The sequence below is a fragment of the Labrus bergylta genome, chromosome 2, assembly GCF_963930695.1.
Source record: "Labrus bergylta chromosome 2, fLabBer1.1, whole genome shotgun sequence".
NCBI lineage: Eukaryota > Metazoa > Chordata > Actinopteri > Labriformes > Labridae > Labrus > Labrus bergylta.
The window spans coordinates 1009150-1026791 of NC_089196.1; the positions used below are offsets into that span (position 1 = coordinate 1009150).

General features: G+C 40.9%; 1 protein-coding gene across 1 annotated transcript in view; it reads left to right on the plus strand.

Moving 5' to 3' along the window:
* Nucleotides 1-991: 991 nt before the first annotated feature.
* The window catches only part of tacr1a (tachykinin receptor 1a), an 80711-nt gene continuing 64060 nt past the window's right edge, over nt 992-17642 (plus strand). The window contains exon 1 of the mRNA XM_020636411.3: nt 992-1722. Within this exon, the coding sequence (XP_020492067.1) occupies nt 1322-1722 (401 nt within the window). The 5' untranslated portion in view covers nt 992-1321. The remainder of the gene's footprint in view (nt 1723-17642) is intronic.

The following is a 17642-nucleotide window of genomic DNA, read 5'->3' on the forward strand; positions in this document are numbered from 1 at the left end:
CCTGAATGTGCTGCCAATACAGACATGAACCTTTGAGCCAGGAGGGAGAGGGGGAAGGGGTGCTGGACAGACGAGAGACTTCTTCAAAGGGTAAAACACCTGACTGAACAATATAACCAGAGAAAAAGAGGATTTTCTGGCACAAACTTCACCAACTGACAAGGTGCATGAAGAGTGAAAGGCATAGAAGGGGTCAAAGTGCTCCAGCAACATTTGTAGTAAGAAGATCAACTTTATTAACAATTTAGACCGACGCGTTTCGGCTCGCCAGGATGATCCTGATGAACGCCACGAGCCAAAACGCGTCGGTCTAAATTGTTAATAAAGTTGATCTTCTTACTACAAGTGTTGCTGGAGCATTCTGACCTCTTCCGAACAATATACAATGATCCTGTTGTTGAGACACTGAGAAGGCTTCATCTGTTTCCTGCTATCACACGTTTCACAATTTACAGTAAAAATCTGATCCAATCCCCCCCCCAACATAAAGGCATCATCATGTAATTATTAAAGTAACAGGAGATTGCTGTTATTAGGATACAGATTTAAAGTGTAAATGTGTAACAAAGCCCCCAGAGACAGGTTCCCGTACTGCAGTGGATCTCTGATCTCTGAATGCAGTCCTGAGCAGAGTCCATTTGAGAGGACAGAGAGTGGAGCCAGGTGTATTCAAACAACGTGTCATCCAACAGAGTAACACGTCATCATCCGTCCAATCGGAGATCTAATTTAGTTATTCAAGATGAATGACGTCATGATATCAAAGTTGCTTTTACTGCACAAACCGAATGAGTTTTTTTTTCCTTCTCATTATTATAAGATGGGCGCGTGTTCTTCTCTGAGTTGAATGGGGATGGATGACTTACCTGAGCTCATTCATAATCATAACCACAGAGACCAATTGGTGTTTTGGGCGAGTGCGCGCGCGGCGGCACGTTCCAGAAGTTGGTGCGCAGCCGCTCAGTTTGAGCAGATTGGCAGGAGGCGCACACGGAGCCAGAGAGAGAGAGAGAGAGAGAAAGAGAGAGAGAGCAGGGAGCCGAGGACTTGGAAGAGAATATCACACACTTGTTCTGATACCGAGCGTAAAGTTTCCGTTTTCACTCAGTGGCGAGAGCTTGTTTACTGAATATTAATACAAATACCGAATGCCAGAATTTCACATTTCCAAGACTGTGCACCGAGCTGAGCGCGCAGTGGAGAATTAGTTCTCTTTGGATTGTCCTCCTTGCATGTGGCACCGCGAGCTTTTTACTCTGAAGCGTAATGAGTTGGTTTTAGCTTCTATCCAGTGGTGTGACATCTGGACTGTGACAGCAGGATGGATCCTTTATTCAACACCACCGACATACCACGTTTGACCACCGACTCCAACGGCACAAACGGGACCGAGCACCGGAACCAGTTCGTGCAGCCGGTCTGGAGGATCGCTATTTGGGCAATCGCGTACAGTTGCATAGTGATCGTGTCCGTGGTGGGTAACATCATAGTGATTTGGATTATCATGGCGCATAAACGCATGAGGACTGTGACCAACTATTTCCTGCTGAACCTGGCGTTCGCCGAAGCCTCCATGTCCGCCTTCAACACGGTGATCAACTTCACCTACGCCGTGCACAACGAGTGGTACTTCGGACTGGTCTACTGCCGCTTCCACAATTTCTTTCCCATCGCGGCAGTCTTTGCCAGCATCTACTCTATGACTGCCATCGCCCTGGACAGGTAAGCACGCCATCTCCCTGTGTGTAGAAGAGCTGACAACACCTCTTATATTCTTCATTTATTAAAAAAAGATGAATCTAAAGAAACACTTTTTATCACTTATATTAATCCACGATTGAATTGAACATTCATTTGATCCAGTTTTCTGAAATCCTAACAAAGTCATTGTTTTATTAAATGTTTTAGTGTGGTGGAAAATGAAAAGCGAAGTGATCAGTTAACAGATAATACTGAGATCACATCCAGGAGATCCTAAAGCCAAACCTTTAGAATAAAAACCTCCTGAGAGGATCTTTGTTGTAACCTTTCATGAGACACAGGCTGTGTTTCTAAATTTAAAAAAGATGCGTTTCAGCATTTTGCTTTGTTTAGTTTCCTTTTTTAAAAACTTATTTTTGCTCTAATGATATAGAGTTCAACATTTAATCATTTAGTCTGACATCCACAACACAATGTTTCAACCAAAAAGTCACACACATCTGGATTAAGTCGTGTGCCAGAAAGATAAGAACTTTCATTATACACTTAGTCATGACTTGTAATCATGGAGCATAAATATGTGTGAGTTCTGTTATTTATTTCAATCAGGAGAGACAAGTCAATTAAGAAATGAAAAAGCTGATTGTTGAAGATTTGATGGATGATGATTCTGTGAAGACTGGCGGGTGGTGGGGAAGGGGTTCCTTTATCAGCATGAAGGAACTAAAGGCAGAGAAAGAGTCATATTTAAAAGAGGAGCAGAAAGATGATAGGCTGATTATGAGGGAGGAACGCCATGCCAAAGGTTAGATGAGACAGCTGATTACTCAAAAACAGCTCGAGAATGACAGCTGAAATGTGAGTGAATGTGCAAAAAGGATGAATGAGAACGACTGGAGCTTAACCAATATACTGTATGAAAACAGGAAGGGGGTGTCTTTACTCCATGTGATACCTTATGATCTGAAGCGGTCTAACTGTCAGGGTTTGAGGGAAAACAAAGAGGAGGTGCAGAACTAACACAAAGATTTATTTACCAAAAGCAAGGTGAAAGGCAAAAAAAAAACATACTAAATAAAATATCCAAAAGGGGAAACAAGGAGGAAATACACAGGACACAAGAGGGAAGGAACACATTTAGTATCTACTGTTCAGTAGGCCGATATTTGTTCCTACTTCTCCTGATTCAGTCAGTATGGAAGTGACGTCATATACGTTTCCCGAACCGGCCGCATTCACCCGTGTTTTTTTTGTTTAGCTTTATTCAAGAGTGATGCATATATACAGTCAGGTAAAAAAAAAAAAAAAACAATATCACAATGTAAATCAAGTAAAACATAAAATAACATACAGTACATAAAGGAAAGATCAAATGAAAGACAGTAATATACAGTAAAGTAAAATAAACCAATAAAGACACATTTAAATAGTGAAATCATTATTTAAATAGAAGGAGAAAGGTTTTTATAATAATGCAGACATTTGTTGTTTTCTGTTGTTAATTAACAGTAGTGATTTCAGTCGGGACTTTAACTCTAGATTGAAAATTGATTAAATGAATCCATTAATCCAGAAAAAACACGCACAGAGGTAATCAGACACAGGTGAGACTAACGACACAGGTGAACACAATCAGGGTGATCAGGACTGGAGGGAAACACAGAGGCAGGTATTAAGAAACACTGAGGACAAGAACTATGAAATAAATACTGAAACGCTGAAGACACAGAGAACTCAAGAATGTAATAATACACACTGTTACCAAGAAACACAAGAACAACTCTAAAGACTAAAACATTAAGATCAAGAAACACACAAGAGAAACCAGGAACACCAGGGGAGAATGAGAACTAAAACAAGAGAATATAAATCATGACACTAACAGTTTTTGCACTCACGTGTACACAGCAGCGTTTGTATAAGTGAAAAATGGTGAGGCAGTGATATGCTACATACCAGAAAAACAACAGAACTCCCGCTATTGATGTGTTTTTTTACATGGCTCCACAAACATACACACATTATGCAGAGTGGCATGTCACATATTTCACATATAGCCTACAGAGAGAGAGAGAGAGAAAGAAAGAGAGGGAGAGAGACAGATATCTGATTTTTAAAAAACCTATATTTACTTCTCAAAGAGAAGTCAGATTTTCTTTTTACCAACAGCAACCAAACAAACAAACAGCAAAAATCAGAAATGTACCACAAGATGTCCCCCTCCCCCACATAGCACAGAGCACCCCCTACAGCCCACACATGAATGAAGGTCTGCAAATCGTCCATCATATTATAATATGCAAACTCCACCCTCTATCGGGCCTTCACAAGTCCCTTCAGAACCATTAACGGATCCACACACCCAGAGTCGTTTGCCTGGTTCCTCCTGCTCAGCCAGATTGCTAAATTAGCAGAGCCAGACAGAAAATCTATCAGTGTGTGGATGGCCTTTTTCTTGGCCGAGTATTTTGGGCCAAAAACAAACAAAACAAAAGACCTCCCCAAGAGCCTGGAACCATTTTTTTAACATCTCAAAGTAAGGAGCGAGATGTGAACACTCAACAAATAAATGTGTGAGGGTTTCAGGCTCAGGACAAAACCCACACTGCTCTCCCACCCGAGGATCAATGTGCGCTTTGTATCTGTATGTAGCTATAGCTCCATGTACCACCCTCCACTGTAGGTCAGCTGTCCGTTTTTCAACGGGCAGCTTGTACAGGGACCGCCAGCAGCCTTTCGGGGAAGCCTCTGGGCCAAATAACTCAGTCCACCTCGACTCCCTGACTCCCGATAGAGACCGGACGTTCAGGACCTTCACACACACCTGCTATATGGTCTTTTTCTCCACCTCCTGAAAGTTCTCCAGGTGAATGGCTGTGAGGGACAGCAGCTGACCTCCCCCCTCCTGCCAGTCCCCAACAGCAGGGGAGACAGACAAAGAGGGGAAGCTGTACTCTCCCCCTCAGCCCACTGCTCACACAGAGTCTGGCTCCTAACAAAAGTCCTCTGCCGGTGTGACAATGCAGCACAGACCTCCTCCAGGACTCTGTGGACCAGTCTGACTGACATGATGTTGGTTCCTCTGTCTAGAAGTGGCCACAGGTAAAGACATCAGCCCCATCAGATGCCCCTGTTTGGTGCAGACTGACTCTCAAACTGGCAGACTGCAGGGTGTGAGGGATTAAAGAACAGCGGCTCCTCAAACTGCCACATGCCTGGAGTCTCAACTGTGACCCGAGACATCTGTAATATAAGGTCCTCCAGGCCTGCAGTACGGAGCTGTAGAAAGAGGTCAGTCCACTAAGTCCATCTCCTCAGACCTCAGCAGAAAGAGCTGTCAATCATACCCCCAGCTTCCAGCTTTCTGAAGCAGCAGGCGAGCCGTGTCCATCCAGCTGGGACCACAGTCGTAAAGCAGTCTTTGTGCTGTCTAAAAGAGGCAATTCGAGACCAAATGTCAATGAGTCCCTGGCCACTTTCAACCAACGGCATGTAGAGGGTTGCTGCCCTGATCCAGTGACAACCAGACCAGAAGAAGTCCAGGATGGTCCTCTGGATGTCTTCTATCAGACCCTTTGGTGGAGTCAGCGCAGTGAGCCTGTGCCAGAGAGTCGAGGCGACCAAGTTATTAGCAACCAGAACCCTTCCCCTATATGACAACTGGGGTAGCAGATGTTTCCACTTAGACAACCTAATGCACACTTTCTCCATTACTCCCTCCCAGTTCTTTTTCTGAAAGCCCTCAGTGCCCAAACAAACCCCCAACACTTTCAACCCCTCCCTCCCCCACTCAAGTCCACCAGGCAGACTGGGCACTGCCTGGTCCCTCCACTGTCCAAGAAACAGAGCCTCGCTCTCGCTCTCGCTCTCTCGTTCACCTGTGCAGATGTTGCCTTCTCGAAAAGGGACAGGGTGTCCCGCAGACATCGTACATCCCCCTGGCTGGAGACAAAACCATTAACATCATCTGCATAAGGAGAGACGGTAGGGGGACGCTCAATGACACAGGACCTGGGCAAAGAGAACCCGCTGAGTCGGCCCCTCAACCTGTACAGCAAGGGCTCAATAGCCAAGCTATACAGCTGGCCGGAGATGGGACAGCCCTGTCCGATGCCCCGCTGTACAGGGACTGGCCGGCTCAGCCCTGCCCCCATCTTCACCAAACACTGTGCACCCTGATACAACAAACCAAGCCAAGACATAAACCCATCACCAAAACCAAAAGCCTTTAGTGCACAAAACAAAACGACCTGACCAAGGCTCCCTTCACCCTCTCCTGCAGGAAGGTGCTCAGCTCCATCTTCCTCTCCTGGAGCCTAGGACCATTAGAGGGATCAGAACTCCAATGTAACCCCTCCTCAATGTCTTTAATGTTTTCCTCAGGTCTTTCACAGCAGCTTTTAAACGGGCAGTAGAGTGAGAAGAGTACTGCTGGCAGAACACTCTGATCTGGGCCTAACCGACCTCCCATCACAGTTTCAGGGAACCAAAGTCAGCTTTTTTGTTCTGCCATTGTTTACAGAATGTCCCAAAGCTCTGGCAAAAGAAGCTGTCCTGTATCAGTTTGTTGTTAAAATGCAGGATTTAACCCTTTCACCTGGTGACATGATTAGCTGGATGCTAACCAAATGGTGGTCTGAGAAACCGACAGGAGTGATGGTGCAGTGAACCAGTTTGGGGCTGAGGGTTTTGGAGATGTAGAACTGGTCCAATCTGGCTGCATGTACTGTGTTGTTAATGACCCTGATCCATGTGTACTGTCTGGTCTGTGAATGTTTGACCCTGAATGTGTCTAACAGATTGAAGTGAGAGATGACAGAGCTGAGTGAGCGGGATGACTGTGAGTGAGGTTCCTCTCCTATCCTATCTACAGTGAAGTCTAACGTGCAGTTAAAATCCCCCCCCGATGATAATCTGGTCCTGATGGTAGGCCATCAGCTCACTTTTGAGCAGGGTGTAAAAGGCGACCCTCTCTGCTCCAACATCAGGAGCATAAACATTAACAAAGCAGAGCACAGAGCCATCTATCTGAGCCCGGACGAGCAGCAACCTGCCCTGCACCACCTCCCTACAGGACTCCTTTAGGCTACACCTGCACCACCTCCCTACAGGACAACACATTAACATTAGCAGAGGCTTTAAAGAGCACAGCTACACCTGCACCACCTCCCTACAGGACAACACATTAACATTAGCAGAGGCTTTAAAGAGCACAGTTACACCTGCACCACCTCCCTACAGGACAACACATTAACATTAACAGAGGCTTTAAAGAGCACAGCTACACCTGCACCACCTCCCTACAGGACAACACATTAACATTAACAGAGGCTTTAAAGAGCACAGCTACACCTGCACCACCTACAGGACAACACATTAACATTAACAGAGGCTTTAAAGAGCACAGCTATACCTGCACCACCTCCCTACAGGACAACACATTTACATTAACAGAGGCTTTAAAGAGCACAGCTACACCTGCACCACCTCCCTACAGGACAACACATTAACATTAACAGAGGCTTTAAAGAGCACAGCTACACCTGCACCACCTACAGGACAACACATTAACATTAACAGAGGCTTTAAAGAGCACAGCTATACCTGCACCACCTACAGGACAACACATTTACATTAACAGAGGCTTTAAAGAGCACAGCTACACCTGCACCACCTACAGGACAACACATTTACATTAACAGAGGCTTTAAAGAGTACAGCTCCACCTGCTCCACCTACAGGACAACACATTAACATTAGCTGAGGCAGAGACTTTAAAGAGCACAGCTACACCTGCACCACCTACAGGACAACACATTAACATTAGCTGAGGCAGAGACTTTAAAGAGCACAGCTACACCTGCACCACCTCCCTACAGGACAACACATTAACATTAACAGAGGCTTTAAAGAGTACACACTCAAAATAATAATTCATTGGATTAACATGATTTTATCATGCCACCTATATTCCATCTAAACAAATCATGTTAAGTGAGCCAAACTTTATCATGTTATTTGAACACAATATACATGTGTGGGTTGAACATCATATTAATATTTGCACACAACTAATTTGCATCTTGTTGAATTTAAATGGTTGTTCTTAGTTATTTTGGTTAAATCAAATTGAATGTATTCTACATTGGTCAAACACCTAAGTCGAAAAAAATTCAACCTTGTTTTATCAATACATACTGGGTTTGTCAGTTATACTAATGTCAGTGTTATTGAATGAACTAATGTCAACCTTGCTGGTTTAATTAGTATTGCGTTCATTCCTAGGACAAGAGTGTATTGTATATGACCAAATGTGCATAAAAATGACAACATTCAAATTCATTTGACATTTTATTTAACATTTGGCGTTAATAAACCTTTTACCTGCATTACCCACAATGCAATTGTAGCAATTTGCTACTGAATAACATTTTTAGCATATAACATACAGCTTCTTCTGGAGCCCCAAAAGTATATAGCTTTCTTCACATAAGCAGAAATACCTTAGACATGTTAAAACATTTTAACTTGGTGGGGTATCCTCATGTAAGGTTAAAGTTTAATATACATTTTTCCCCCAAATGCATCTAAAACATTTTCTCATCAAAACATTTAACACTACTAAACAGCATTATAAAATATTTCAGTAAGTGCATGACTGTCATTTCCAGTTCTTACTGTCTTACTGCAGAAAGTAACCAGGAACAAACAGCTACACTAGACTGCTTACAAACACATTTCAACCTGAGACAACATTCTTGGGCTCTGTCTGTTGAGCATACTAAATGCAAGTCCTTCTGAACATTTTCATGAATTCCAATTTTAAACTAAAGCAAAAAAAAAAAAAAAAAAAAAAAAAAAAATCTGCATTGTTGTCGTCTACTTAGAGCAAATTTACTCCATGAGCTTATTTTTTAGAAATTGTGCCTTGGACGACAACCTCTTCCCATCCAGATTCAGAAGAATCTTCTGCATCACTTCAAAAGTGCATTTGAGGTCTGGTGGGTAGCTCAGGTTCAGACAGTATATTAGTCCAAATAACAAAGCACAGGCAATCCCAATGTTGCCCAACTCATTGAGGATCTTCACACCTTCAATCAGGATACCGATGTCCTCTGGGTCATCTCCAGGCTCCGCACCCTCCTTCTGTATGACATACACTCCCAACACAGTCTGGTCCATGGAAGCGCAGACCTCGCTGTCTGTGTTCTGTGGGATATGATAAATACATTTTGTTTTATGTTTGCTTGAATTTATGAATTCAACTCAGCTCTGCACAAAATAGATGATGATAAATATTGTCATGGTTGTTTAAAACTGAGAACACTAAATTTGAGGTCTCTAGTTTTCAAACTCAAAGAAATTTCATAATTAGATAAAATAATAGGCAGAATTTGTATTAGGCCTAAAAAATGCAGTGTGTTATAACATGTATTTTGCCCTTTAGGGAGAATTTACAATAGCTACAGCTTATTCTAACAGGTGCATTTCCCAAGAACACCCACTATATATAAAAACACCCTGTAAGGCCGTTAACTTTGTCCCTTCTGTGCTACTGCAGAAACATGGCGGCGCTTCTCGCTCCTGTGTAGATATAAAATGCTCATTCTAAGGCCATTAAAGAAATAACTTATTTTCAAGAGATTATACCAATAAAAAAATACTTATGAATATTATATTCAGAGTGTGTTCTGGAAAAACGGCAATTCCTTTTACACACTGGAGCTTTAATACGTACGTTTCACCATTAATTTCTACTGTGAATTTATCATACCAAGCAAGTAAAGATTTGCTTTTTCCAACTGTTTTACAGCTACTTTGTCAAACATTGTGTACGTAACTCGCCATATAATCCTTAACAAGTTTCTCTGGGTCTTCGTTCAAGTAGATGCACAAGGACTTGAGGACACATGCACGTCTTGTATGAATTGTGTCGTCCTGAGGGAAAAAAGGAACTTGTTTAGACAATATTATTTATTGTTGGCAGCAGTTTGAAAAGGTAACTGTACAAATGTAAATTTTTAAGCTTTTCATCACTCTCCCAATCATTCCTTTCCTCTCATGTTACGTCTCTGTAGCTTCCTTTCGTTGTGGTCAATTTACTTATGATATTCTTTGTGTCTTTACTAACTTCTGGTACAACAGGAAACATTGAAAAAAGCACTATAAAAATTACAATACAAACTTTACACATTGAAAAATACAGTGTGTTGGCATCATTTATAGGCGCTAAAATCAAAAGTCAGACACCAGTCTTGCAGATACAGCTGACAGTGTATTAGGGCTGCTTGATTTTGGCACAAATCATGATTCAAATCATGATTGTTTGAGAACATCATGCATTTGAGAACATCATGCATTTATTTAACTTTGAACACAGGTGTTTTTTTTTAACAAAATTCATTTGAACTTTAAATATAGGCCTAATTGAACTGAAGAACAAGAAAACTGCAAATAAGTGAAAAATATATTTAAAAAAAAGAATAAAATAAATGTCAAAATAAAAAATTAAACCGTTACTAATGGTGTTGATAGGGCACGTCTTTTGCTAACAGGAATGTGAGGGCATCCGTTATTTCTTTATGTAAAAACATTGTATAAGCAGAAATCAACTCTTTAATACAAACCTTGGAAATATCCACCATGATGTGTCTCATTCTTCTTCCAGGTGCTCCACCTTTGCACGAAAATATCTCCATCAGGCGCGGAGAGAACTGGTTGAGAGCAGCAAAGAATGTAGAAAGTAGAGGTACAGTTGATATGCGATGGAACTCCTTATCGATCTGGAAAACAATAAAGCAAATGTCACTAACCCTGTAAGAACATCATAAGCCAAGAAGAATGAGCAATGAACAATTAGTTGTTTAATCATTATCAGTAGAGAGAAAAATAACTGGTAATAATTAAACCTGAGCACACATAGGACACGCACCTCTTTCGCATTGAACAGAGCTGGCCATCTACTCTTGAAGTCTGCAACCAAAGGCTCTCCTGTAAGGATTTCTTGCCTCCTGTATGAGAAAGTCTTCTCCATTGTCAATGTCACCATATGGTCGTTGTTGTTCTTCTTATTTTTTGAAAGCAGTGCGTTTCTTTCCTTCTCCAGACTCTCAGCGGTTTCTCCTTTTGGATGCTGAGGACAGTAATTAACTTCTGCCCTCCTGGGCTTTTTCACATTCAGTGCTGCCAAACGCTTGTCTTGGTTCTTGTTCTTTAGTGAATTTATCGTCACCTCAGGACAGCCCAGGCCCCTCAGTTTGGACCGGAAGTTGGCCATTTTGTATTTGAGGCTAATCTTCCACCCATAACAGCCATTGAAGGATCCTTGCTCCCTCAGACAAGGATGCTTTTTCACAAGTGCTTCTGCAATGTCAGTAAGATCATTGTCAGTTGGATAGGCTTTGAATTTAAGAATTTCTTCAGACAGTCATTCCAGAATGTGAGATTTCAGCTTTGGTGGCGGGCTCAAATAAGTTCCATTCGTACTGCATTCAGCATTGGCCGTTTCAAGTTGCAGTTCAGACTCATAGTTGAAGGGAGGCACTGTGAAAACACTTGGCCAACTGATCAGCCGTGCAGATGGCGATGACCCCGATGATGAAGCAGACTCTGTATTATCTGTGTCAACCGAGGAGACTGATGAGGAATCAGTAAGGTTTTGGACTGGTAGAGGTTGAAGCATCGAGTCATCTTCTGTAGAATTTTGCAAGTAGACTGCCACAACATAGACCACCTTTAAAGTCGCTTTGTCATCAATGTCAGAGATCTCTGACAGATTTATGAACTCATTTCCAAAATCAGCATCTTGATATTGAAGATGGAAATCTTGCTCTAATCCAAAACTCATCTTTATAGTCTGGTACAATTCCTCCATGGAGCCTGGTCTACCTGCCGGCAGGATTAGCTTTCTGGCATCATCGTCACCCAGGATGACCCTCAGTCTCATAGGCTGGGTCATTGTGGAGACCTGAACACACACACACACACACACACACACACACACACACACACACACACACACACACACACACACACACACACACACACACACAAACAATCAGGTTGAATATATCCCAATAAAGAAGAGGCACTTTTATGACAAACGGTGCCTTGTGATGTTTATTTATTTGACAGGTATAATGCACAGGTCCTTGCGTGATGGTTACATGATTAGGTTGATTGTGGGGGTAAATACTTACTCTTATTTTCTGTGCAAGTTAGTGTGTGTCTTCAGATAAACCAGATGCAGGCATCCCACTGAATAGGTAGCTAACGGGTAGTCATCAAGCCACCTCTCTCACGTGACGTGTCCAGTTCAAAAGCTCTAAAGTGCTCTCTACACCAACTGGATAACTTTTCACAATAAAATGTATCTTGCCTTGCAAAATACAAATCTGCAGAATTTCAGCTAACTCAGGCAGACCAAATAATTGCCCATGGACAAGAATCATTCCTTTGTTGTAATTCATTCCATTGTATGAAACACAGTTGGTAATGTTGACATCAGTCTCATTTGGTAATCTTTGCCTAATAGCAGCTGCAATGTCACTTTGCAAAACATCTACTGGTACTGATAAGACACTTATTACTGCCAAAGGTGTCCTATGGTCAAGAGAGTGCAAATCAGAGGCAATCACAAGCTGATGTTTTCTTGCGAGTGTGAGTGGTATGTTTTTGAAACAGTTTGTATGGCGAGCAATCTGTTTGAAGACACTATGTTTCGCCTCAAATCTCATCGTCCATGTATGGACAAGATGGCCAAAAAGGCGAATCAGAACAGCATAGTGCTCCAAAAAATGATGTTTAGGGAGAAGCCTGTTGTTGGGAAAAAGCTCTTGGTATCTCTGCCGATGTTCATCAATTTTACACTCGAGGAAAGATATTGACTCTTCAGAGTGGACAGGGGCTACAACAAGTTCCACTATGTCCTTGAGATCCAAAACAACATGCCATGTAGGTTCATCCTCTGGAACAAGTGGACCAATGATCAGAGGCAACAGTCGAAGCAGAGCCCAATTGCGTTTCCACCAATGCTCTTTTTTACTGAGAAAGTCTGTGGTATTACACAAGGCCGATTTGTTTTATCTGCCCATTTATACTCAAATGTTCGGATCAAACTGTTAAGTTTTTCTAACCTGAAATACTTTTTAAAACAATGAGCTAGCTCTACAGGTATTATGACCTCAAAAAGATCATGGGCAAGGTCTGGAGGGTAGCCTGCAGTAACATGAAAATGGGAGAGATTCTTACTGAACAAACATTCACGTTTAACACCATAGCATGCACTTGCTTTTTCCAGTGCACACTGCAAATGTGTATCATGAAGTTCCTGTGTTCTACGCTCAAAGCGATTAGCTGTTAACGACTGAATTTCTGTTTTCTTAGCTGTACAGAATCTACAGATGTATTCACCAGAAAAACTTTCTACAAAACCAGCCAGGCCATGGGCTCCCAGGTTATCAGCTATTACGCAACTCACAGTGCCTTTGATACACTCATTGAACTGACTGATGAACACACCATGTTCCTCCAAAATTACAAGATCTTTCAAAAGTGGATCCAACACTTCTTCGAAACCAAATTTCCTTAAATCGTCACTTTTACAAAGAACAGCTAAATAAATTGATGAGAGTTAAATTTAATAATTAAATTATTAAGATGTTATATCTTTATTTAACCTTGGATTTAAGAAGGGGCACCACTTCCTGTTAAAGGAAGAAAATAACTTTAATGGTATAAGTTAATTAATTAATCAGTCAGTTTCATATCTTGAAAGAAGTAAGTTCTGGAAATGTTAAACAAGAAAACACACAGACAAAGTCCTGAATTTTATGTGTAAAATTTAATATAAAAAGGGGTAAACAATAATGTATAGATGAAACAGATAAAGAATATGATTATTATGATCAGGATAATGTAATTATAATGTATGGTGACATTATATATTTAGTAATGAGATAAGACGCGGTATTGTTTGAATGACTTAATCAGAAAATGGTCAAAAAGAAAAAGTTGATAAAGGAATTTTGGGATTCTATTTGGATTTAAAGGAGGGCTCTGAATAGACACGACTCAAGACTTAATCTTCCAACACCCATTTGCCACCAGCAGTCTTACTGTGAGATGTGTTCAATGTTCAATGTTCAATGTTCAATGTGTTTCAGTCTCTGGCAAGCGGTTCTTTTTAGGCCCAGAGAGAGAGGTCCACGGGCCAGATTAGATGCCTTGACACCTTGGTCGGAGTATGCAGCTGGGATGGAGATTGTACGTCGGTTCAGCCGTCGTCTCAGAAGCTCCAAGAGGATCCAACAGGAAAACTATTAAAGAGTCTTTTGATATTATTTCTATCAGATCCACTTTGATGTAGGTTCACGTTATATATTTAGACAAACATTTCTATCAGATTCATGTTGAGATAAAATTCACACCATCTGGGAACATCCTCAGTCAATCCCAGCCTGTAGGTGAACAAAAACATGTTATACAGTCAGCATTCTTAATAAGACATATTAATAAAGTAGAAAAAGAAATTGGTGTCTTTAAATAACACCTTCTATAGCTAATATCGAAGAGTATGCTTTATAACACGTCTAAATGTATAATTATGAAGGTTACGTATTCATGGATATTCTAACACTAGATGGCAATAGCGCTCCACGTCAAATTAAACATAAACATAATATAACTCTTATTCCTATTCTGAAGATCAGATTTTAAGTTTAAAAAGATGATTATAATACATTCAATGTGACAATTACAAATATCTAGATGAAGAAAGACAAAAATGTTCATTTGATGCAGAATTTAACACTGTGGTTTAATTCAGTTCTTCAGCAGTCCTTCAACAGATGGTCAATTTTACGACTTTGCAGAGACTGGTTTCGGTCACAGTTCATGTCTTTGGGGTCAATTCGTAGATAGCAGAGTGTTCTCTTTCCGCTCGATTGTTTATTCCAGGTGTTGTAAAAGTTCATAACATCCTGTCTGAGAGGGAGACTTAAATCATTGATCAGTTCCTTTGTTCCTTGGTAAAAGTAATGTTAATCCACAGTCCTGAGTTCTGCAGGAAGAGAGTTGTAAACGTGACTGCTGATAACGGCTACAAGAGAGCAGAATGAGAGCCAGGCAGTAAATTGTCCAAGACCCAATATACCCCACAGAGTTTGTACTTTTTGCGCAAGGTCCCAAGAGGATTACAAACCTCAAACTCGTCGATATAAAGTTTTATGGAAATTCTCAACTTATCAACCGCTAGAAAGCTATTTGTTTTATAATTTTCACCATCTCGAAAAGACCTGTAAACTCTCTGATCACAATGCAAAGCTTCTTTATTTTTTTGAGCTATGTGTTCATCAATCACTTTATCCAGTCATTTATTGTGACTCAGTACTTCCTGAAATAACTGTAATAATGGGACATATTGAAATGACCTCCTTTGTTCGACAGATAAAATATACTCAACAGCCTCTACAACTCTAAAATTTAGCTTGTAATATTGTTTTCTTTTATAGGATGTGGCAAGAGGTCCACACTTTTCAAAACTTTTAGTGACAGGGTTAGAGAGAGACACAGAATTGGCAAGTTCTTCGACAACTGCCTGACCAATATTGAGGTTATGGCTTTTGAAAATTTCTATAATTGTACGCTTTGTGACAGGTACACTAGCTGAACTTAAAAAATGAAACTCCTCCAACAACTCATCTAATCCTTTTGCTGGAATGTGAAATATATGTTCTAATTTTAACAATATTGTTGCTATTTTCCGCTCAATTACTTCTGGTAGATTTTCAACAGCTCCACTATCGTTTTCTGTCACTGTCTCAGCCTCAACCTCATCAAATGACACATCAGAACAGCCAGCTACAACAGCATCAGGGGCATCCGATCCTTGGACAGGGTTTACAAACTTAACTACACTGGTTTTAAAATCTTTTAATGTGTGTGGATGATGCTTTCTCTTTTTGTGTGTGTAAAATGTACTGTAAATATTTGTCTGGAAAGAGCATCCAAGAAATACACAACCAACTGTCTCACAACTGTGCAGATGTGTCCCAATATGAATAAAAAAATCTCTCTCAGTAGAGAGGTCACTACATCCACATACCTCGCATTTAAATGTTACTGAATTTAAAGCAGTCTGTGTAGGTTGAGAGGAATGAGCTTTATAGACATGGGTGTGAAGTCCAGTCCACGTCCTGAATGTGCAAGGACAATTTACATATATACATTGATAATGTTGGCTTCTCCCATAATGATGATGTAGTTTATAATGTTTAAGTAATTTGTACCTACTACTCTCTCTTGCCACACAATGTTTGCACTGCCACATACACGTCACTGAAAGAAAGAAAGAAGAGAAGAAGAAAAAAAAAAAGATTAGCAAATGATAATTTATGTACATTTTAGGGGTGGGCAATATTGACAAAAGAAAATTATCTCAATATCTTAAAGGATAATTGTCAATACTTTGCGTGCTTCAAAATGTGTAAACAAAAACCCTCAATACTTGTAAAAGTATTGTATTTTACTAGCTTAAGGCCCATTCACACCGAGTGCAATGCGATATGCGGTGTGGAAATGCGGAAAATCCGTGTGTGATTTTTTCCGCAAGTCAACCTTACACACCAGGTGCGGTGCGAATTTTCCGGCGTGCGGAGTTCCATTTTCATGCCGCGGAAAAACCGCAGCAGTTCGTGTCTATCCCTGTCTAGTCTATGGTCTGTCTGTGCCTGCCACAGACGCCACACAGTAAGTGGCGGCGGCTGCCGGCCAAACAGCCGTAAGCCCCCCCCCCCAACTAAAATAGCCAACTTTAGCTCTGCACTTGACTTAAATGAATCTTCCAAGCTAGAGAATTTTTCGTGTGCCTGTACATTAAGAGTACTGTAGGGGTTCTGTCCATTGAAATGCCAAAGGAATTTTAATATTAATGCTTTAATATTGATGCAGGAGATGATGATGAGTTTGTATTAACAATGCAGTATCAAACGTTGAAAACAGAAAACTGGAGGAAATCTGCAAAAAAGGAAGCTTCATACAAAATATGAACAGTACTTATCAGATCTCGTACAGCAGGAATTAAAGCAAATTCAGTTTGCAAAAATAATTTAACACTACATTTAAGCTAAATCACTAATCCTCAATTTTAGATGTGTGCACAACGCACATTTGGCACTGGATAATCTATATGATAAAAATATTAACTTACCATGTACTGCATGAGGTACATAAACATCTCAAGGCATGGGGACAGCTGAATTTCTGATGTATTTCTGGTTAATAAAAGAGAAACAGTTATAAAATGTTAAAAACTCAAGCAATATTTAGGCATATGTTGTGAATAAACATTTCAGTATTTGTAGGTAGACACACAGACTGTTTAACTTAATGTAGAGGAGCATATATTTAATAAAACAAAAATGCAATATTATATTAACCTAAATACAGATAGTGAATCATTTTAAGAATGGCACGACTGACCAGTGAAAATACAAGGAAACGAGCATACTCGACATGTTCTAATGTTGTTAGGTTACAGACAGAGCTATCTAATTAATTCAACTTGCTTCTTGGTGTTACCTTAACACAACTGCTGCGACAGACCCGCTGTCCTCCATCTTAACTTATTTCAGTTAACATATTTAGCCCGCTTAACTGAAATACACGCAGCTAGAGAAGCGCGGGAGTCGACAGTCACCCATGAAGCCCCGGCTGAAAACAAAAGCGAGTCCGTTGATTTAAGCTGAAGCCTTGCGCTAAAGTTTGTGCTTCCTCTGACATTAAAACAACAATGCCCACATGAAACACATTTGACTGTGGTGGATGTGGCTGTGGCTACGGCTACGTGCTGGCACTGTGGATAGTACAGTGGCTAGGGCTACGGCTACATGCTGGAACCCCCACTCCCCTCTCCACGCACATCGTGTCCCTCTAATTGCAGA